Raw genomic sequence first — 22,362 nt, 5'->3', positions numbered from 1 at the left:
TCTTTTACCAAAATTTACAATACCATTACATCTTATTAAATACAATTATTCAGTTTCATTTTTTCCTTAAATAATTAGGCGAAGATTGAAAAATATTGGGAGGAGGACATGGAATTAAATCCAAGGATGAACAAGATCTTATACATTGTTGTCGTGCTTGATCTGAGACAAAAGATGAGTCACATAGAGACATGCTTCAAGTCAATATATGGAGATACACGAGGGGAAATTATTGTCAGAGATGTTACATACTCATTGAATGAGATGTTTGACTATTATTTTGGACAGAGAGGCTCTGAAACCTCCTCAACAACGAAGAGATGGTGATGATGAGGATGAAAATCAAGGGCGGTCTTTTTTTCGAGGAACGTGTAGTCTCGTGGTCTTGAGAGGGAGGCAGCAGACCAACAAGTTTAATAAGGAGAACGATGACGTGGACCACTTTGATATCTTGAAGTGGTGGTCAGAGAATCCACGTTACCCCATTCTATGTGATATGGCAACAGATATTTTGGTTATTCTCATTTCTAGTGTTGCATTTGAAGCTGCTTTTAGCTTGAGAAGTCGTATCCTCACTCCATATAGAAGCTCATTAGCTCCTTGTATGGCCGAGGCTTAGTTTGTGCTTCAAATTGGTTGAAGAGTATTGACTTGGAAAAAAATATAATGAAGACATATTTGAAGAATCAAGCAACATTGGACTTGAAGAAAATCAAAGTGGCAAGTTATATTCATTAAATTTAATTTTATTTCATTTATACATAATACATTTATATTTATTTGGCCTTCTTTTATTGTTTATCCATGTAGTATTAGCTACCGCTGGAGTTTGAGATGATTGTCCACTTTGCCACAATAAGGATGATTAGATGGGGATTGATGGATTTTTGATGGACTTTTGATATTGTGAATTTTGAATCTTTGATGGTTATTGTAGATGGATGTTATCGTTAGTTCTTATGAATTGTGTTGGTTATTGTGGATGATGATTGAACTTGTGAATCATTGAATTGTGTTGTTTATTACGGATGGAAGTTTGAACTTATGAATTGTGATGGTTATTGAATTAGTGTGGATTGATCAAAGATGTTAATATATGTTACTACAACTTAAGAAATTTTTTATTTCCAAAAGTTTATAGTTATTTTCTCTTAAATACGATTTCAAGTTTGTATTAAATTCGGACTTACATGTTTGTATTTCAAAAAGTTTGTAGTTAATATTTAAAAAAAGTCAAAATAGAAATTGAAATCGGGACTGGATACCCGAGTCAGGTAGTTGGGTACCCGAAATGAAATTCAGATCAGGTATCGGGTACTAGATTTAGGGAAATTCGGCATCGGGTATCCGAGGGTACCCAATTTGACAAGCCCTCTCTTACTTTATTCTCTCTTCATCTCTTTATTTTTTTCATTTATTACTTTATTAATCTTTTACTTAACTCATTTAATACAAATGTTCTTAAATTGCGTGTCAAAAAGAAATGTCTCCACCACTGTGGAACGGAGGGAGTAGTATTTATTACTCCCTCCGTCCCAGTATAAGTGAGACGTATTCCTTTTTGGACAGTCCCACCTATAAGTGACATATTTCCTTTTATAGCAAAAAAACAACACCCTATCTCTCTCTTACTTTATTATTTCTTTTACTTTACTCTCTGCTTTTTCTCAATCATATTTTATTCTCTCTTTATGTAACCAATATCTAAAAAACTTGTGCTCAAAAGAAATGTGTCACCATGTAATGAGATGGGATGAGTATTTCTCATGTATAATGTAAATTAATTATTTTGTTAAACTAATTGTGAATTAATTGGTTTTGATTTTTTTTGTGTCTATTTTTAAAATTTGAAAATTAGTTAATATGTTAAAAATAAATTTAAAAATAATTTGATTACAATAATTATTTAAGTAAAATTTAATTTTAGTCAGTTAGTTATTAATAAGTAAAAGTATAGTATAATAATTAAAGTAAAATCAAATTAAGTGCGTTAACTGATAATTTTGGGTACCATTTTTATAATTTAATTTGTAAAAATTATATACCATGAATATTAAAATGGCAAAAAGGGAGTAAAAATATGCAATTGACAGTTCCACATCAAAACAAATTATGAATTCTTTGCATTTTTAAAAGTCAAAGGTCAGCCATTCAAGTCTTTATTTCTTGGGAGATCGCAAAACCTCCCATCTCTCTCTGTCGATTACACTCCCTTCTTCGTCTTCAAATGGCGGTACCGATTGTACGGTTTCCTATCTTCTCGGTGGTCAGAATAATCGGAGTTACAGTGCTCTTGCTTGTCTTAGTTTGGACTGTACGTTACAGAGGCGGCTTTGCCCTCATTTCCGAGAACAAAGATCTCATCTTTAATGTCAGTCCCAATTTTTTTTATTTAATGGCTTTTCTACATCTTTCTTCTTCCGTGGAGGATCAATTGGGGATCAATTTTGGCATATTTAATTGAATTTAGTGTATTATTCTTTTTAATTTCAGGTTCATCCAGCGTTAATGGTGATTAGCCTTGTGCTTCTCAATGGCGAAGGTATGAACTTCATTGTAGGATTAAATTGAGCTCTAATTTTTCGATACCAACTCAACTTGCGAGCTATTGTTTATTTTATATACTCTTTTCAACGATATTTGATCATGTTTTGAATCGATATCTGCATAAGTCTTGAATTTTGTTTTGAAGTTTGGTAATGGTAAAGTAACTAGCCTTGCTGGCTAATGAAACTACATACTAGTGTGAATAGTAAATTTGAGAAAGGTCGATTTGTAAGTTGGCCTAGTGGTAGAGTGCCTAATGCATGAGGCCAAAGGTCCTGGTTCAAGTGCACCGTGACGCAACCTTTATATTTTTGTTTGTTTGCTGATCCAAAAAAAACATTGAGTAAGGTCGCATTGCAGCTGTAGTCCAATTATTTCTGTAGAAGAGTCCATAGTTCACTTGGCACGAGTTTTAAGAAATATAAAGAAAAATGGTAGAAATGTAGTGGATATGGGTCCCCCTAGTTTTATACTCCCACCGTTCCATAAGAATATGCACTCTTTCCTTTTAGTTCGTCACACAACATTATGCACTTTCCAAATTTGGAAACTCTATTGTCTATAATAAGGTGGAACTCATTCTCCACTAACAATACCTTAATTACCTTTTCTTTCTACTTCTCTGTTACTTTACTAATTGTGCATTAAAACTCGTATCCAACCAAAACTGCATATTCTTGTGGGATGGATGGAGTAATAAAAAGTGAGGGAAATGAGAGGTCTACTTCTATTTTTTTTGGATGGGTAAATGAATTTAAATTTAAAGGTCGCGCCAAGAAACTTGTGTAAAAGGGGCCGGGTTATTGATGTGAGGTGGATCCATAAAAGAGGAGGTTCTAGTTATAATCCGGAAATGACTCGTGTATATATTTCACAGAAACGTGAAATCAAAGTAGGCATTAAAGTAGCCGGAAGGCATGGAAATAAAGGTATCATTTCAAAAATTTTGCATGGACAAGATATGCCTTATAGACTTTTTAGTTAACTAATCGATGACTTGAACTTAAGGCCTCTACCGATTGGCCAACTCACTCACACAAAAAGTAAAAGTAAAAAGAGACTCTTATTGTGGAACAAACTAAAATGGCGAAAAGGGTCTCTTTGTGTGACGGAGGAAGTATAATTTTGGGTGAACTGCTTTAATTATCTGGGACCTCTTGTATTATTAACATTAGGCTTTATCATATTAAATGTTTTGTACCTCAACTCAGACTCAGGAATTGTTTCCCTTGGAAACATAAATATTTGATCATGTCTTCTTCTAATTGTTATACGGCAAGTTTGTGTTTGTTAAAATTATGTCTTTGTATAAAATTCCTGAGTAGTGTTGGACAGTGGAAGCAATAACCAATTTTGTTATGTGACATGCTAGTTTCTGGAAGGCACCCCATAGATAGAGAGGCTAACAAAAAGTGAATTGTTTTAAGAGTCAAGACAAATCTTTAAAGCAGATATTGTTTTTGGCAATCATATAGATTTCCCGGTCAAATATACCTTTGGATTAGCCGATTCTTTTGCAGTGGCTTTTTTGAAATGATAACGAAACAATGTACACTAGTCAGTTGGAGTGTGAGGTTATATTCAGTGAAATGAATGAACTTCATTTTTTCTCTTCCTAGTTTAAGTGTTACAATGCTTCTTAAACGTCTTTTACATGGAAATATGTGTTCATCTGTCTGCCCATTTGCCACAATTTTAACTGTAAGCCGTTAAAGTATATGTTAATCGCTTATCATAGATTCTTGCAGCCATGCTATCATACAAGACTGTGACTGGAACAAAAAACTTTAAAAAGTTGGTTCATCTTGTCCTGCAATTCCTGGCTTTCTTTTTAAGCATCGTAGGACTATGGGCTGCATGGAAGTTTCATGTTGATAAAGGCATCGATAACTTCTACAGTCTCCACTCGTGGCTGGGGCTAGCCTGCCTCGTCCTCTTTGGGATTCAGGTAAGATGTTCATCTTCTTTCTGTTTGCATAATAAGTCTTTATCATCCTTCCAATTTCTTGTGCAGTGGGCTGCTGGATTTGCGACCTTTTGGTATCCCGGTGGATCAAGACATAGCCGCACAAGCCTGATGCCGTGGCATGTATTTCTTGGGCTATACATTTACGCTCTAGCTGTAGCTACTTGTGCCACTGGTCTTCTGGAGAAGGCAACGTTTCTACAAACGCAGAAGATAATATCACGATACTCGGCCGAGGCATTGCTGGTGAATTCCTTGGGGATCTTGATTGTTGTTTTGGCTGGTTTTGTGATTCTTGGTGTGGTCTCTCCCGTGCAGGGGAGAGGTGATAATCCCAAAGGAATGGCAGAGTAACGGCTACAAGAGCGATTGATATTTTATAGCACATCAAAACCACATTTATTGAGGATCGAATAGTTGAAGCATTGTTGTTTGTTCTGCGATATGTGATATTTTAACAGTCCCATCATTGGTGAAAATTCAAATTTATAACACAACTATTCGAAATCTAAAATTTCCACTAACATGTTACACAAACCTTCATTTGTCTTTTTCTTATCTAGGAGAAGGATATGAGCCATAGGTGGGGGAACCATCATGACGCATGGGACTTCGTCTCATTTTCCTCTATCTGACAATGATCTGGCATAATTCGAGCTCCAAGTTGTCGATGGACTGGCACGGGGGCTAAGGTGGTGATAACCAGAATCCATATCTTCATATCTATGAAAATGATTCGATACAGAGGGGCTCTTTCCAGGTTCACACCCAGGTTCAACATTTATGTATTATTTTCATAATAAAATGTGAGTGTAATGAGTTAGTGGAAAATAGACTTTATTTTTCAAAAAAATGGTTTTTGGCCTTAAAAACCACAAACTTTTCCCGAATTCCGGTTATTCCCACGAACTTTCATATTTGTTTTTAAAACCACCAACTTTCGGTCCGTATGCAATTTTCCAACCCTACCCGAATACGCAATTTCCACTTAAATTCCGGCACGAAATTGTCCAACATGGACGCCATAAAAATGACTGTGCAACGGCGTCGTTTTGTGCACACCCTAATTTAAAACACATTTCATGGTTTATTGGATCATTTAAGCCCGATTTAAGCCTCATTTGGAGCATTTTCTTCGAGATTTCAACTCCAGGTAAGTCGATTCGTCAATTCTGGTCGATTTGGTTGATAATTGCTTTTTGATTCTTTGTGTTGTTTGCTTTTTAAAGTATTTTGGGTATTTTGGTTTCGAATCAGAAAGCAATTATCAACCAAATCGATAAGTACAACACTGAAAAGAATTCATAAGTTAAATCTAAAGCAATGTTCCATTCAAGTGCTCCACGAGAAGTCGTTTACTGACTACAGCAATAAATACAAATCCATTTGAGTCAAATTATTTGATAATTGTAATAGAGATTGATCCCACAAGATTAATTTTAAGCTCATATAAACCATATAGTATAATACAAGTGATGAGGCTCATTTCACGCACGTTTCCTATTTTAAAACTGCATCAAATTCTGTAAACTAATGTCTAATTTTGAGCCAGGTGTGTGTGTAAGTCCGCCATGTTCAGGAAATGAGTTGATCAACTGGGCGGACGAATGGATCAGGAGAAGGAGCCAAATTGCTGCACAAATGGATCAAGTTGAAGTAAATGACACGCATCGGAGCACCCAATGAGAAGACTAATGCATCGCACAAGAAAAATCCTCAAGGGCAAAGGGTAAAGATGACCTTTCAAAGAACAAATGCCCTAAGGATCCAAACCTTACGCCTTCCTATAAATGGACATAGAGAAGAAGAAAGGAGGAAGAGCTTCGATAGGTGTCACTCATTAGTTTTTGGCTCTCTTCTAGAGTTGGAATTGAGAGCTCCAAACACTACATCTTCCTGTTTTCGCACAGACACTTGGACCTGTTCTAGTTTAGTCTAGTTTAGTTGGCTTTTGGTGGTAGTTTTCTGCACTGTTATTGTTCTTTTCTTGCTATTACAGTCTGAGAAGAAGTGATGAAACAATTTCCTGCTTTCGTTGTTTGTTTTCAGTCTACTTTTGGATGCTATCGACTTTTGACGTTTTGATTTAGTAGATTTGAAGTTATGCTTTCATTTCCAGCTGATGTGTTCAGTTTCATGCATGGTATTTCCGATCTGCTTTGATTTTCGTTTTACGATACTTGTCTTAGCTCGGAATGTTTCGTTGTGTTTTGATTTGGTCAAATCTGATGTTTTATGTCTGAGTTGTCTTAGGATGTTTAGATCTAGTAGCTACTTTTTTATTTCTGCATGAGTATGAGTTAGTTTCTTTTTTTTCGCAGTCGCAGTTTAGATCTTTAGAGTGGATTCAATTCTATGAGTTGTTTGATGTTTCATCTTCCGTAGCATTTTTAGATTTGTTATTTACTCTGTTTTTCATGTTGATTCTATGAAGAAGATGAAGTTGTTAAAAAAATTTTACTTTATCATACACTTTGTAGGGATTGACAGTCCCCCGTTATTCTGTTTGTTCATTTATGGAAAGTTCAGTTAAATTGATCAGGTAAACTAATTAAGCTTTTATGAGTTGATCAGTTGAGTAGTTTTAATTTCTCAAGTTCCGTAGTTAACTTAACCCACCGTAGTAAAGCGTGGCATCGTGTCTCGCAAGCAAATGTTAAACACATCATCTATGTAAGGTTTTGAAAACACGCTTCCGAGTTCTTCTTTTCATCTCACTCGAGTAGGAGTAGGTCGAGTTGATCAGGCCAAATCTTTACTGGATCCACTAACCTGTCCTCATAGGCAGAAGGGCACACAATTGGCTAGCAGGATCAGTTCGACAATCTTAAGCAAGCTACAACGATTATAAAAGAAAGAATCAGAAGAAGATTCGACGCTAACTTTTAACAAGTAAAATATAAACCTGGTCACTAAAGAAGCTACAAGGAAAAACTACAGCACATTGCCCCAAGCAGCACCACAATTTAAGTCACCAACGATCCAAGGTACATGCACTGGTCTATGTTATTTTATAATTAAGTCACCAGTGATCCAAGGTACATGCACTAGTCTATGTTATTTACTTATAGGATTATTAAAAATAATTTACAAGTAGTGCACTACACTTTTATAATGCATAGCCGAGAGGTATTCAAGAGACATATTTGTGTCTTTGGTGTATTCGAGAATCGAGATATGTTATTCACGTGTAGAGTCTTCTCTCTTATAGATAATGATATATGTTTATGGAAGGTGTATCAAACTATTCTAGTTGTGTATGATTCTATACTAGTTACAAATCAATACAAATATTTGAGCATATCTTCGCATATCTTCACCTCTTGATTGATTAATTTGACTTATTCGCCGTCACGGATGCTCAACTTGCAAATACTTCATTGAACAACATTGCATTCACAGCTTTTGTTAGGATATCCGCCAATTGATCCTCTGAATGAACAAATGGCAACTAGATGTCCCTTCCTTCTATCTTTTTGTCATGCTAGACTGAATTTTCTGATATGCTGATGGCTGCCTTATTATCACAGTATAAGGAGCTCCTCTTTGTAAGTAGAAAATCAATTTATGTTAGCAACCTGCAACCATAGAATCTCGGTTATCCCACTCTTAATTCTATGAAACTTTGCATCTCCGTTAGATAAAGGCTACGACCTTTTCTTCTTACTCTGCCATGTTACCAAGTTTCCCCCGACGAAAGCAAAATATCCAGTTGTCATTCGGATTGATTGCCCAATCAGCATCGGTATATCCATGAATTTCCAAATTACTCTCTTTTCGGAGTAGGATTCCGAGACCTAGAGTTCCTTTCAGGCATCGAACGACTTGTACCGCAACATCCATATGTTTTTCCTGAGGTTGATGCATGAACTGACTTATGACTCCTACAGCGTAAACAATGTCGGGTCTAGTGTGGGAAATATAAATAAACTTTTCAACTAGATTTTGATACTTATCTCGGTATGCCATTCTTCCATTCTCCTTTTTGAGCCTATGATTCACCATCATAGGTGTGTCTAAGGGTTTACATTCCAGCAAGCCTGCCTCAGCCAACATATCAAGATATACTTTTTCTGTCTCCTTTTTTTCTGTCTACGGGTTTACATTCCAGCAGTACTTCTATCCCAAGGAACTTCTATCCCAAGGAAATATTTCAGATTTCCAAGGTCTTTAATTTCAAACTCCTTAAATAGATAGGCGCACAGATTTTCAATCTCATCCTTGTCATCCATGCAATGATAATATCATCAAATAAGAGGCATGTTACCATGTCATCCCTTCTCTTTAGGAACAATTTGTTGTCGGAGTTACTCTGCTTGTAACCATACTTCAACATAACTTGTGTGAAACGCCCAAACCATACTCTTGGCAATTGCTTCAGTCCATAGAGAGTCTTCTTCAGTCGACATACCTTTGTTGGACCGAACTCCTGTGCATACTCTGGGGTTCCTGCGTGTACACCTATTTCTCCTTCTTCAGTTCACCATGCAGGAAGGCATTCATCACATCGAACTGATAAGTGGCAAGTCCTTATTAGCCACAATTGAGAGCAGCACCCTAACTGTATTCATCTTTGCTACTGGGAAGAATGTCGCTGCGTACTCAATTCTGTAGGCCTGTGTGTATCCTTTTGCCATGAGTCTTGCTTTGTATCTTTCAATAGACCTGGTTGCTCGTCGCTTGATAGTGAACACCCATCAACATCCCATAGTGCTTTTCCTTTTTGGTAGAGTACACTTTATCTAAGTTTCCGCTTTAATAGAAACATTTCATTTCTGCACTCGTTTTCCACTTTAATTATATATTATTATTTTTTCAAAACGAGTGTAGAAAATGAAACACTTCTATTAACATGAAACGAAGGGAGTAATTTTTTTTGTTGAGTCTTCTCTACATTATTCTCTCTCTTAGTATTTTTTTCCACTTTAATTATTTATTATTATTTTTTCAAAACGAGTGTAGGAAATGAAACGCTTCATGGAACAAATGGAGTAATTTTTTTTGCTGAGTATTCTCTATATTATTCTCTCTCTTAGTTTATTTTTTTCACTTTAATTATTTATTATTATTTTTTCAAAACGAGTGTAGAAAATGAAACACTTCTATTAACATGGAACGAATGGAGTAATTTTTTTTTTGAGTATTCTCTACATTATTCTCTCTTAGTTTATTTTTTTTACACTTTAATTGTTCATTATTATTTTTTCAAAATAAGTGTAGAAAATGAAACGCTTGTATTAACATGGAACGAATGGAGTAATTTTCTTTTTTTGAAAACTTGTAATCTTATTCGTTTTGAATGATCATCTCATCTAGGGGTATATGATTTTACCATAATTATGAATAACCAAAGGGGGAATAATTGATGCACTCATGCACCTGATGTTTTTTCAAAATCTGTACAGGGGTAGTCGTTTTGTCAAAAGAATTGAAATCCACAGCCACATGCAATAATTATGCATGTTTTGTGATTGGCATCCAGCCGTAAAAGTTCTTGTCTCATTTCTAAATTGAGGATGTCTGTCTCTCAATTCTTCATATAACATGTATAAATAACTTGTGTAACTTTTGATTTTATTCTATAGTATAAAACCTGTATTCTACTAGACGTTTTAGAAACACATTTCAATTCGTTAAAAGTTAGTATGTATTCATTTATAGTATTTTGTAATAGAAAGTCAAACATATTTGAATTAGTTATAGTTAAAAGTTCATGTATGTATTCATTTATAGTATTTTCTAATAGAAAGTCAAACATATTTGAATTAGTTATAGTTAAAAGTTCATGTATGTATTCATTTATAGTATTTTCTAATAGAAAGTGAGTAGAAAGAGATAATTAAACATGGAGTATTTACAAAAATAGTACACATTCGTCCTAACAAGTTATTTAAGTGTAGTAGTATTTTATTTTTAGCTGTCTAAAATTACGTAAGTTATTTTTCTTTATATTTAAAAAAATTTAACCTCACCAACTTTATCATTTTTCCAACTTTCTCTTTCTTACTCCTATTTTATTGTCCTCCAATTTTATCTCATTATTATAGTTAACTCACTTAACAAAACTTTCTTTAAATCTCAAATTTTTGGTTAAATAAAAGATATGTAACTGTATGTTTGGAAAGAAATAGTCTTATCCCGAAAAGAAACATCTCAAATAATGTGCAATGGGGTGAGAGTAATATTAAAGTTGTTACTCCCTACTTCTGCCATTTATAGTCTCGTTTTGATTTGGAACGAGTTTTAAAAATTTGTTTAATTTTGTGAAGAAATTGAGGAAAAAAGTTAGTGGTATGTAGATAATTTTATATATAAGTTTTATAATAATAATTGAGTGTAATAATTTAGTTAAATGTGGGGACTGCTTGCTCAATATGGAAAAAAATATTCCCTATGTTACACAATAAGAGTCACATGTTGTCATTTTAGCTCGTCGCACAATAAGAGTCACATTTCACTTTTACCATAAACGGTAAATAGGTTTCACATTCCACTAACTCATTTCACTCACATTTTATTATAAAATCAATATATAAAAGTGAGCCTCATATTCCATTAACTTTTTCAATCCACTATTCTTTATATTTCTTAAAACTAGTGTCCACAACAAATGTGACTCATATTGTGGAACAGAGGGAATAAATAGTACTTTAAATCATATATGCCTTAATAAAATATTTCCTTCATTCCATTATATGTGTCCACTTTGATCTAACAAAAAGTTTAAAAAATGTAAAAGAAAATATATTAAAAAAGTTAGTGGAACGCTCTCAATTTTATGAGTATACGGACGAACCACAAATGAAAAATAAGGACACATATGGGGAACAAAGAAATATTTCAAAGGAATGAGGGAGTATTATATATAGTGGGTTGCGCTGTTCACCACAAACAAGTCTACTAAAAAACATAAAACAATGCGTTTGCTCCTCCCTCTACTCCTCTTCCTCCACCTCACCCAAACGCCGCAAGTCTCCGGCGTGGGCATAAACTATGGCACCCTGGGAAACAACCTCCCCCCGCCGAAGAAGGTGGCGCAGCTCCTCCAGTCCACCGTCATCACCAAGGTCAAAATCTACGACACCAACCCCGAAATCCTCTCCGCCTTCTCCAACACCGGCATAGACCTCATCGTCGCCGTCGAGAATTCCCAAGTCGCCAACCTCAGCTCCAGCCCCTCCGCCGCCTCCGACTGGCTCTCCTCCCGCGTGGCCACCTTCCTCCCCGCCACCTCCGTCGTCTCCATCGCCGTCGGCAACGAGTACCTCACCACCGAAGACCTCGACCCCAACGCCCTCCCCAAAGCCATGCAAAACCTCCACTCCGCCCTCCTCTCCCGCGGCCTCCACCGCAAAATCAAGGTCACCACCCCTCACAGCATGGCCGTCCTCGCCTCCTCCTTCCCCCCTTCCTCCGCTACCTTCGCCGCCACCCTCCTCCCCCCGATCACCTCCATCGTCGCTTTTCTCGCCGACACCAACGCCCCATTCATGGTGAACGCCTACCCTTACTTCGCCTACCGTGACAGTCCTAAAACGATCGATCTAAATTACGCGCTGCTCGGCAACAACACCACCACCACCACCGGCGCTGTCACCGACAATGGCCTGACATACACCAACATGCTCGACGCCCAAATAGACGCAGTCAGATATGCCATCGGGTCGCTAGGGTCACTACAAAAAACTTATCTTTTTTGGGACACAAAAATTGAGATGCAAATAATAGCTTTTGGAAATTAAAAATAACCATAATTTAGAGAGAAAATTATCTTAATCTTTTGTTTTTCTTTTTTGGGACGCTTCTTTGTGTCCACTAATTTTAGTTGGAAGTACACTTTATGAAGCGTTTGTGGTATAATTAGACACGCAAATTAGCATCCTGAATAGCGTTGAAAAGTGTCCTTATCCGATTTTTTTTGTTGTACTAGGTTCGGCAACCGGTCGATCAGGGTGGCGGTGTCGGAGTCAGGGTGGCCGTCCAAGGGCGACCCAGCTGCGACGCCGGAGAATGCGAGGAGGTACAACGCGAGACTGGTGGAGAAGGCGCAGTCGAGTAAGGGGACGCCGATGAAGCCTAGTGAAACAATTGAGATTTGGTTGTTTGCTTTGTTTAACGAGAACAGGAAGGAGGGCGGGGAGAGTGAGAGGAATTTCGGGATTTTCAACCCGGACGGGTCAAGGGTTTACGATGTGGATTTGAGGTGCGAGTTCTGCTCGAAGGCGGAGTTGGGGGAGATGCGGGCGAAGGGGCCGTCGGTGTGGTGCGTGGCGAAGCCGCATGCGGATGAGAAGGTGATGAAGGGCGTGCTGGACTTCTGCTGCGGAGGCGGCGGCGTGGATTGCAGCGAGATTAAGGAAAATGGGGGTTGTTTTGCTCCGGGGAATGTGCACGCGCACGCCTCTTACGCGATGAACGCTTATTACCAGATGCATGGACGGAACTACTGGAATTGCGATTTCAAGGGAACTGCGCTAGTCACCTTCACTGATCCCAGTAATTCTTCTTTCATTTTTCTTTCAATTACTATATTTTCATAATTTTTGCTCATACTGTCGTTTTTTTTTTCCAGGTTACGGGCGATGCCGGTATGCACAGCAGTGACGATTGATTCTTATGTTATTAGTACTATTTTGATGTTGAACGAGGCAATGCTGCCACTTTGTTGTATTGTGTATCTTTTGTTGTTTCGAATAGTTGAAAAACAATATCATTGGGAGGTGGTAAAGGTAGATCCACCCACGATCAAAGGCTTTTAAGTTTGAAAAAAAGGTTCTTCAGTTTAATGAGTGTAGGCAGCCAGCCCCGCATTTTCTGCAACATATGATGGATGATTCACAGTTTCACATTCAAACTTGTTCCCCTGTTTCAACGATACGTACCTTCGTTTTTCACTAATTATAGTACAGTGTGAGTAGTATTTTTAGAAAGTTAAATTTATAAACAATTTTCCTTTTACTTGTTGTTCAATGTGTATCTTTAAATTAAGATTATTTTAGTAAAATAAATTTTCAAAACAATTTCTATTAATAAAGTATTGTTTGAAAGACATTCGATAAAATTAGCGGACTAGTTTCGTACGATATGGAAATAATATTGGAATAACAGTAATTTAAATCAGAAAATTTCCGTTCCACTATAAGAGAGACATCCTTTTTGGCCGAGACATTTCCTTTTATGGCAAAAAAACATTACTATACCTCTTACTTTTTCTTTATATTTTTTTTCATTCTTTATTATCTCTTCATTTTAACCACTATACACCACTAACTAAAAAACATGTGCCTACGGAAATGTGTCACATGTAATGTGACAGAGGGAGTATTATTTTCATATAATTTGAAATAAAATATTCTATCCGTTCACAAAAAATAGACTCGTGCTTCATCGGGTGGTCCACCAAAATTAGTCTCATACCAAAAACAAAACATTTCTTCTAATTCATAATCCAATTTTTCTAATTCGCTCTCCTACTTTACATATGCGTTAATTTATTTATTTCTCTCTTATACTTCACAAAATTAGTTTAAAACTCCGAACTATTCGTCATTAAGACTATTTATGATGAATGGATGGTAAATAATTGAATATGAACTTTAAATTTATTTCTAGGCCTGCAAATCTAATCTGCGGGTTTCGGGTATACCCGACCCCGACCCAATAGCCGAGGGCCCGAAATTATGGGTTCGGGTACGGGTTTGGGTAGTTAATTAGAATTTTACGGGTTTAGGGTACCCGACTAATATCCGATTAATTATGTATTTGTGATAAATATTTTTATTTAGTATAGAGCCATAGTCCCGTAGGGTAAATCTAGGGTAAATTTATTTAATCTCTTTTATGTTTCAATTTATGCCAAAAATTTCTTTATTTTAAAATTTCTTTATTTTAAATTAGGTAGAGTCTATTTGACTATTTGTCTAATGTCTATTTCATATATATTAACATTTTAGAGAAAACTAAAACATTAGAAATTTAGAATTGAAGTATAGACTTTTAATAATAGTCAATAAATAGTAGTATTGTGTTATTTTTTAATAATTTCTATTCTCATCTCAATATAACTTATATAAAAGAATAAATTTGAAATATAATAATTTCGGGTTTATGGGTACCCGATTAGTTAGGTTTGGGTACCCGCATCTGGTATTAGGGTACCCGAATTCACATACGGGTCAGGTATTGGGTATGTTATTTTTGAGATTTCGGGTTTGGGTACCCGCGGGTACCCGAATTTACAGTATAAAACGATGTATTTTGTGATGATCAAAACGATATGTTTAATTATAGCAAGTATTGTTTTTCTTAGTTATTCTGTTTTTTCTTTTCTTAATTTTGATCAGACATGCATGTTATTCAAAACTTTATCAATTCAACGCTATAAAAAGAATTAGATAGATCTAAATTGCAAATATGTTAAAGTTGGTTCTTTATCGTTAAGTGTCAAAGGCACATTCTAAACTGCAAATGGCTCCCAATATTGGGTGTGAAATTGAAAACAACTCTTTTGTAGTAGTATATTCTAATGTGGATACTGGTGATCGGTCTGAATTTTGAGTGTACATCTAAAAACCCATCATTTACACAGAACGAAGTTAAACAACTATATTAGCATTTCGTGACCTATGAAATCATTGAAACCAAATCAACATCAGTGGGCGCCAAAATCAAAAGTTAACATCAACAATCAACAATAACAATAATACTATACGCTCTGTACAATATATCAGGAGTATAAAACGTTCACAGTGAGAAATGTGTATTACTAGCTTTTGCAAATAATCAAATTTAGTAAGTGGTAGGGTCTCAGAATGAAAGTTTGATAAATACCAATACGTGCAAAACCAAAATGTAAACGACAAAAGCCGACCTCAACAGCATTAACCTCTGCAAACTCTCATTCCGACCACCCATATGAACTGGAAGCTTGTGGCGAGCGTCAATAGAATATTCAGAAGACACCGATTCCTGAGAAGAGCTGCTTCTTGCAAACCTACTCCGAGAGAAATTGGTATCTGAATTGCCAATTTCGATTCTTCTCTGTATTCCATTCAACTTTTCCAGCTCCATCTCCTTTATATGGATTTCACTGATAAGACCTTCTGCCTGAGCCTATAAGTGAAAAATGAAGTCAACATATCGTTACAAATGTTCCACGGAAAAAAGTGTAGCCCTCACAGAGTATTAAGTAGGTCCATGAAAAAAAGAATTACCTGCTTCACAGCAAGTTGTTCAATTAAGCTGTGAAGCTGCTTATCCAATTCTTTCTCTCGCTGAGCTGCAAACGAAGATATCAAATATGTTCTTAAAGATATTATTGTCAAGACATGTATCAAGAGACAATAATTTGCAAGAGATAAAAATTACAGCAGCCACAATGAGTCGGCTAAACAGGGACGTGTTACATTTGTTCAAAATTGATAAGAATTACTGATGATATCACTGAAATTTCACAGTACTTGACAACAGTAGATCAGAATCAATAGGTTATTGGACCATCACACAGGAATCCATTTCGACTATCCTGCGGCACCGAACCACATCTAATAACTAGCAATCGTCAGGTGCATATCACAAGATTCATTCAACTTACAAGAACATCTATGATACTCCCTCCGTCCACACAAAATAGTCTCATTTTTCCATTTTGGGATGTCAACAAAAAATAGTCTCATTTCTAAAAAATGGAAAGTTTCTCTTTCATACTTTACCTACTATTTCTTCTTCTCTCTTACTTTACCCACCTTTTCTCCTTCTTTCTTACTTTACCAATTTGTCATTAAAACCTGTGTCGTTCACAAATGAATAGTATTTTTTGTGGACGGAGGGAGTATGTGATTACTTCAATAAATTTTTTATTCAGAAGATCTACCTTTTAGAAATATGTTACAAGAACAAAAATTACAAGACAAAAGTAGTGCATAGGTGGTTTAAAAGCATGCATAATCCTGTAACAATATAGGAACAACTCAAAATCCAATGGACTGATGATTGCCTTGAACAACAGATGTTTTAAATCAGTCTCTCTGGGTATACTATTCTCAATTTTAAGCGTCTCTCTGGGAAGAGGTCAGTCGAGAATGAGTTTTATATATCAGAAATGAGAATCATGCACAAAAGTCTAAAATACATGAAACAGAGATGAACAAATCAATGTAATACATCTCTGTTATCACATATAGTTACTTTAATAGGGATATTTGATCTCTGAAAAATTTAGGGTTATTATACATGTTTGTCTTGATTTTTAACATACTTTGCTATCCTGAGCTTCATCTTTCTCTGAAAAATATAAATATTTATGGACTCTCTGGAAACGTAGTTTTCAGTTAAAACTTGTCTGAATACGTGATTATTGGAAAGCGAATGAGGGTATCTAATAATTAAACTAAGTACCTGGAGTCGTTTTTTTCAATGCGCTATCTTGGACCTGCAGCCACTTTTTCTCCAATTCTTGAACAGTCTCTTCTATTGCAGCCTATAAATAAGAAATAGATAGATGTTTCAGCAACCAATATGTTAAATAGACATAAAAAACAGTGGTTAAATTTAGCTATGCAGCAGACCAATTCTTTTCTCTTGCTATCCAACTTCTCCATAAATGCAGATTTGGCAGTTTTTGCATCTTCTTGAGCTTTAACTGTTTGCTGGGATTCGCTAAGCATTCCATTCAACTCTCCAGAATGGCTGGCATCTGCATAGGCTTTGTCTCTTTGCAACTCAGCTATCAGATTCTGTTCAATCAAGTCCAGTTCCTGAAAGAAAGTTATGACTACAGTGAAGATGGCAAACATTAAGAAAGTTTGGAGTACAACCATCAAGCCAGTTAAACACACAATATTAACTAAATTTCTTACCTTGAAATTACTTAGGAGCAACTCTGCTTCTTGTAATTTCTCTTGAATTTTAACTTGTTGGTTGGATATGGCCTGCTGATACTCAGCATTCTCTTGCTGCAACCTTGCTTCTCTCTGCTGTGCCTGCAATGGGTAATTAAGAGTAACCATCACCAATCTACATTCACAGGCTTCAAAATCGATCCTTCTTTCCACAATTTGAACAAACTCAGAAACAATTCTCAGTCTAACAAATCAGATTCGAATGCATATCCAATTTTATTATGTCAAATTTGAACCTAGCTACATGAAATTGGTCGAGGATAATGCTTTCTTCTGCTAATTGCAACTGATACAATTTTCAGATTCTTATCATCATAGTCACAATCAACATCACAAACAAAATGGGCAAAATCGGAAGAAACAGAGAAAAATTGGGGAGATTTAAAAGTGTTGAATCAATGTACCTCTTGTTTGGTGGAGGAGTGGGCGTTGAGCTGGAGAGCGAGGGCGTTGTTGGAGGCGAGAGAGTGAGCGTGGAGATGGGGGAGACGTTGAGAAATGTCGGGAGGTGGGAGTCTGAGGCGCAGATCTCGGATCGCGCGGTTGAGAGAAGATGCTTTGGTGTCTAGCTCCTTAACGTAGGTGAGTTGTTCAGGCGTGAAGATGAGAGGTATGGAATTGGGATCAGCCTCTTCGTCGCTCCACCCCGCGCCACCACCTCCGACGACGTCCGCCGCCCACGCTAGTAAGCCAGCCATCTAATTTTGTTTTCGATTTCGAACTAGTGAGCACTGGTCAAGGCTCTTGCTCTTGGATTTCCCCAAATTAATTCAAGCTACGGATCATGTCACCTTTCTTTTAACTTTAGTGTTAATTTTATCAAAGTCGCTGATCGATTAGCGATTTTATCATTTCTTATTGCACGAAAAAATCGCCAATCGATGGTGCCGCGACCGCCCATGCATCCTCTATGCCGTTTGAGATCAGGTTAATGAACGTCTATTGCAAGCTCGACTGCCGATCAAATAATCCTTTCGTCTTACTGTAAGTGACACATTTTCCTTTTTGAGATGTTCTACTCTAAATGACGCATTTCGAAATATAGAAATATCACTCTCTCTACTTTTTCTGTCTCTCTATTCTATTTACTTTACTCATAAAACAACAATGCAAAAAATCCCGCAAAGAATTTGAAATACTCCACTTTTAGTGCGACGGAGATAGGATGATTTTTAATTTTTTACCCTCTATAAATACACTATTTTTCTTCATTTCACCCCTCACTCCATTTTTTTTTCCTTCATCTGTATTTCGGGCATGAGTTCACTCGGTGCATCAAGTACTCAACCCCTGCATATGTTTTCCCTATGTGTAGGTTGAGCGAGGTCGGGAGGCGAAGGATGTTGAGTGATGATCCAAGAACTGTTCCGGTTACTATTATGTCTTCATACATAGTAGTAGCTAAACTCTCATATTGCTTCCGCTACTCAATGTTTTAAGAATTTCTGTTATTCTCGTTAAATTGTTGAACTCTGTTATTCTCCATTATGCAATATCGGGATTGAAACTTTGGTTAAATAAATGGAATTTCATCTTTGATCGTTAAGTTGCATTGTCTTGATTGTTTTCCCCCTTCTTCCCCGCTTCTTAATTCCCCCACTAGTCACGATTTCCCGTGCTTCCTATCCTTAGGAAGTGCGGTCGTGACATTTCTGCTCGGTGGCTGCTGCTGCTTCTAATGCGGCTCTGCGACGAGTGATGACAACGCCATCTTCCTGGACTCTCCACAGAGTGTTAGTTCTTCTGTATATCAAGGGATGATTCCAGTAATCGCCTTGGTGGTACCTTTTCATCAACAACAGGAAAAACAAAAATGAGAAACAAAATTATATACACCTACGCACTACGCACAAACATAAAGTAACACCATGCTTCCCCGGCAACGGCGCCATTTTGGAGGGACTTGGAAAGATATCGAAAACACGAATAGAATGCGGATCAAGTTATATGGAGTGATAACCGAACCGATTGGATCAGTTAGCAAATGTAGTTGCCACTTAATCAATGCAATCTAGCTCTCGCCCTTTCCGCTTTGCCAAAGTAATTTATAATTCCCAATTTTGCACAACTTTAACAGTAAAGCGGTTAGTTCGGGGTCGATCCCACAGAGAAGTTGATATGTCGAGTGTGTGAGTAGTGAACAGGGGGGTTGGCTGCTGCCACGCTTTAACTTGGGAGTTTTTAACTACTGTTTTTAATCTAAACAGAATTAAACTAGCTAGCTTGATTAATGGAAATTTAACTACTGGATCAAATGAATTACAGGTAATAACAGAAAAGTAAATGCGCGTATTAAAAGCAAAAATAACTTTGATTAAACTAAAAGCTGAGTACAACGTGAAATTTAAACTAAGCTAACACTTGGAAGCTAAGAAAGCGGTAAAAACTGAGAAGAATCTCAGCGGGAAACTTAAGATAACGCTAACAGAAATGAGTATTCTGAAGCGCTCCCTTTCGGTCGCCCTTTAAACTAAGTTATCTAACTAAGCTAGAGAACTGAACTAAACTAAGCTAGAGAGCTGAACTACGCTAAGCTAAGCTAAACTAGACGGAAAGTAAAGTCTCGGATTTCTTTCTTCTGGTGGCACACCCTCTATTTATAAGCTCGATTCGGCCTCTAGCTAGATAACGATCTTGACAGGGAATATTCGCTCATTCTGAGAGTGAGCGACTCATAGATTGCTACGTGTTGTTCTTCTAGAATGACGACGCTTTTTGGTAACAAATTCGTGACTCAGCTCTGTCCTTGCGTCTCATATTCCAGCACGTGTCCCCTTCTAGAACGTCGTCTTGATAACAGAATGGTGCGCTATATCCAGCTCATTTCCTCACGTGTTCTTCTTCTAGGAGCCAGCGGTCTCCACCTAACTGCTTGATCGCTCCCCCTTGATCAACTCCCCCGATTATTGGTCTTTTATCGCCTATTGTACTTGCTTGATCAGTTCAGCCTTGCTGCCTTGGTCAAGTGGTATTTCTGCACATTTAACACTTTTTTTGCGCGATAAACCGATCAAGTAGCATGTATTTCACCCTTAAACCGATGCATGAAATGAGCCTTATCAGTTTCCATTTGTTTGTCGTTCATTTATCGCGCTTAAGATAGAAACGTCCATCAATTAATTAGTGTCTGCTATGAACTTAATTAATTAATATCTTATTAATTCCAAGAGTGGACTTAGCAAGAAACGCTTATTTATTATTCATAGAGTAGTGCATACTAGGATTATTAATTGATATTAATCACCACTACCCAATATACCAGGATTTATTATTCATAGATATTAATCACCACTACCCAATATACCAGGATTTATTATTCATAGATATTAATCACCACTACCCAATATACCAGGATTATTGGGTTGCGAAAAACCCACACCATTTGGTAAGTCAAAGTAGTGCATAATCAGTACCATATGCTCAATGCTAACGTACATTGACTAAGAAATAAATAATTTATCAATACCTCGTCATTCAGTAGATAGTATAAAGACTTGTCTCACTGTTAGATCCAATTCAGTGCTCTACCACATCAATGTCATCTTATTTCAGTAAGGCTTAGAAATATGCGGACTGACATTGCAACCTTTTACGATAGGTAGTCTAGTCCTATCTAAGTTGTGAAATTCTTATTTTTCTTTGTTCAGAACTGACCGTGTTACCTTAAAGTGGACGGCCCATAACCAGTCTGCTAAAATAAAGACTTAGACTTAGTTAAGTTACTTATGCTTTTAAACATGCAATAAACACCATTAAATGTAAAACATAACAACATTATGAAAAAAATAATCTGTTTCATCCATTGGAAAATAAAATAAAGAGTTTTACAGTATTCAATCACTCGAAAGGTGATTTCTAGTATACAAACTCTAACACTCATCAGCTTGTTCAAAGTATAATACCTCATCTACTAGATGTGATTACGCATCAAAAGTCCGAAAGGTCTTTATTTTTTGTTGTAATGTAGACTCTTTGGTAGGTGGGGAATATTTGGCTAAAAAGTGGCTAAAATAAAAATCTCAAGTAGAGTAAAATAGATTCCACTTTTCTTATAAACCCAAGACACTTTTAACAATTATTCATCCTTCAACTAACATTCCATTCCTTTGATTTTTCTTTTCTTTTTCTTTACAACCTTATTTCTTTTTCTTTCTATCTTTTTACAAAGGCATCCTATCTAGACCAAGCACACTTTTGAATATTTCTATTTCATAACTTGCACTTTTATAACATTAAGCACACTACTTTTCATAATTTCCCCTTATCTCTACAATTCATTAGAAAAGATCAAATAAAAACTATACTAACCTCGCCTCTATGTTTTCACATCTTTTTCCTATCAACTGCTTCCCACTCAAACTCCTGTAGAAGGAGTAACCATCTGATCAAATGCTGGTTTGATCTCCTCTTAGATGATAGGTATTTGATGGCCGCATGGTTTGTATACACCATCACTTTGGACCCACGTAGGTGTTGTCTGAACTCCCCAAATGCAAAGACTACTGATAGCATTTCTTTCTTGGTCACATCATAGTTCCTTTGCGCCTGATCCAATATTTTTGATGCATAGAGGACAACATAACTTTTCCCTTGGATTTTCTGACTTAGTATTGCTCCCACAGCACAGTTACTAGTCTCACATATCACCTCAAAGGAGTGATTCCAGTTAGGGCCGCGTATTATAGAACAACTCGTCAATCGATCTTTCAGAAATGGGAACGCGGCCTTGCAGACATCAGAAAATTTAAACTTTATGTCATCCTGGGGAGGCTTCGTCAGGACCTGGGCTCTCCCGGTGGAATCCTTGATGAGTCCTCCACGGGCCCCAGCGTGCCTTAACAAGGCTCTGATCTCCTCCCAGTTAATAGGGTACGAAAGTTTTGCCACATGTGTGTGCCTTGCCATGACTGTTCGAGGGTCCGACCAGTTTGAACTTTGCTTCTTGGGCAT

General features: G+C 36.7%; 4 protein-coding genes across 4 annotated transcripts; 2 read left to right on the top strand and 2 right to left on the bottom strand.

The window, feature by feature from the left end:
• The first annotated feature begins 2,152 nt into the window (after positions 1 to 2,152).
• LOC121755426 (transmembrane ascorbate ferrireductase 2-like) lies at positions 2,153 to 5,020 on the top strand. The gene is made up of 4 exons (XM_042150731.1): positions 2,153 to 2,371; positions 2,494 to 2,542; positions 4,296 to 4,495; positions 4,562 to 5,020. Exons 1-4 carry the CDS (start codon positions 2,228 to 2,230, stop codon positions 4,865 to 4,867), a joined length of 699 nt encoding a protein of 232 aa, XP_042006665.1. The 5' UTR covers positions 2,153 to 2,227; the 3' UTR covers positions 4,868 to 5,020.
• Positions 5,021 to 11,373: 6,353 nt separating this feature from the next.
• Positions 11,374 to 13,367, top strand: LOC121755418 (glucan endo-1,3-beta-D-glucosidase-like). The gene is made up of 3 exons (XM_042150719.1): positions 11,374 to 12,185; positions 12,444 to 13,009; positions 13,086 to 13,367. Exons 1-3 carry the CDS (start codon positions 11,431 to 11,433, stop codon positions 13,115 to 13,117), a joined length of 1,353 nt encoding a protein of 450 aa, XP_042006653.1. The 5' UTR covers positions 11,374 to 11,430; the 3' UTR covers positions 13,118 to 13,367.
• Positions 13,368 to 15,187: 1,820 nt separating this feature from the next.
• LOC121755424 lies at positions 15,188 to 18,298 on the bottom strand. Its single transcript, XM_042150727.1, has 6 exons — positions 17,817 to 18,298; positions 17,371 to 17,493; positions 17,080 to 17,268; positions 16,910 to 16,991; positions 15,727 to 15,791; positions 15,188 to 15,625 (listed from the first exon to the last, which is right to left on the bottom strand). The coding sequence occupies exons 1-6, from the start codon at positions 18,108 to 18,110 to the stop codon at positions 15,320 to 15,322; spliced, it is 1,059 nt and encodes a 352-aa protein (XP_042006661.1). The 5' UTR covers positions 18,111 to 18,298; the 3' UTR covers positions 15,188 to 15,319.
• A 3,437-nt stretch (positions 18,299 to 21,735) lies between these two features.
• On the bottom strand, positions 21,736 to 22,362 carry LOC121754578. Its single transcript, XM_042149915.1, has one exon. It carries the CDS (start codon positions 22,360 to 22,362, stop codon positions 21,736 to 21,738), a length of 627 nt encoding a protein of 208 aa, XP_042005849.1.

This window comes from Salvia splendens, chromosome 11, assembly GCF_004379255.2.
Source record: "Salvia splendens isolate huo1 chromosome 11, SspV2, whole genome shotgun sequence".
NCBI classification, from domain to species: domain Eukaryota; kingdom Viridiplantae; phylum Streptophyta; class Magnoliopsida; order Lamiales; family Lamiaceae; genus Salvia; species Salvia splendens.
Note: the sequence above shows the minus strand (reverse complement) of the source record. Positions and strands in the feature narration are given on the sequence as shown.

Bases quoted from the DNA above. Each gene is read 5' to 3' on its own strand.
- LOC121755426 (XM_042150731.1), top strand. From the start codon at position 2,228: ATGGCGGTACCGATTGTACGGTTTCCTATCTTCTCGGTGGTCAGAATA. The intron at 2,372-2,493 runs GTCAGTCCCAAT...TTTTAATTTCAG, and splicing joins ACAAAGATCTCATCTTTAAT to GTTCATCCAGCGTTAATGGT. The intron at 2,543-4,295 runs GTATGAACTTCA...AGATTCTTGCAG, and splicing joins TGTGCTTCTCAATGGCGAAG to CCATGCTATCATACAAGACT.
- LOC121755418 (XM_042150719.1), top strand. From the start codon at position 11,431: ATGCGTTTGCTCCTCCCTCTACTCCTCTTCCTCCACCTCACCCAAACG. The intron at 12,186-12,443 runs GTCACTACAAAA...TTGTTGTACTAG, and splicing joins TATGCCATCGGGTCGCTAGG to GTTCGGCAACCGGTCGATCA. The intron at 13,010-13,085 runs GTAATTCTTCTT...TTTTTTTTCCAG, and splicing joins AGTCACCTTCACTGATCCCA to GTTACGGGCGATGCCGGTAT.
- LOC121755424 (XM_042150727.1), bottom strand. From the start codon at position 18,110: ATGGCTGGCTTACTAGCGTGGGCGGCGGACGTCGTCGGAGGTGGTGGC. The intron at 17,269-17,370 runs GTAAGAAATTTA...ACTTTCTTTCAG, and splicing joins TGCTCCTAAGTAATTTCAAG to GAACTGGACTTGATTGAACA. The intron at 16,992-17,079 runs GTCTGCTGCATA...TCTTATTTATAG, and splicing joins ATAGCAAGAGAAAAGAATTG to GCTGCAATAGAAGAGACTGT.
- LOC121754578 (XM_042149915.1), bottom strand. From the start codon at position 22,362: ATGCCCAAGAAGCAAAGTTCAAACTGGTCGGACCCTCGAACAGTCATG.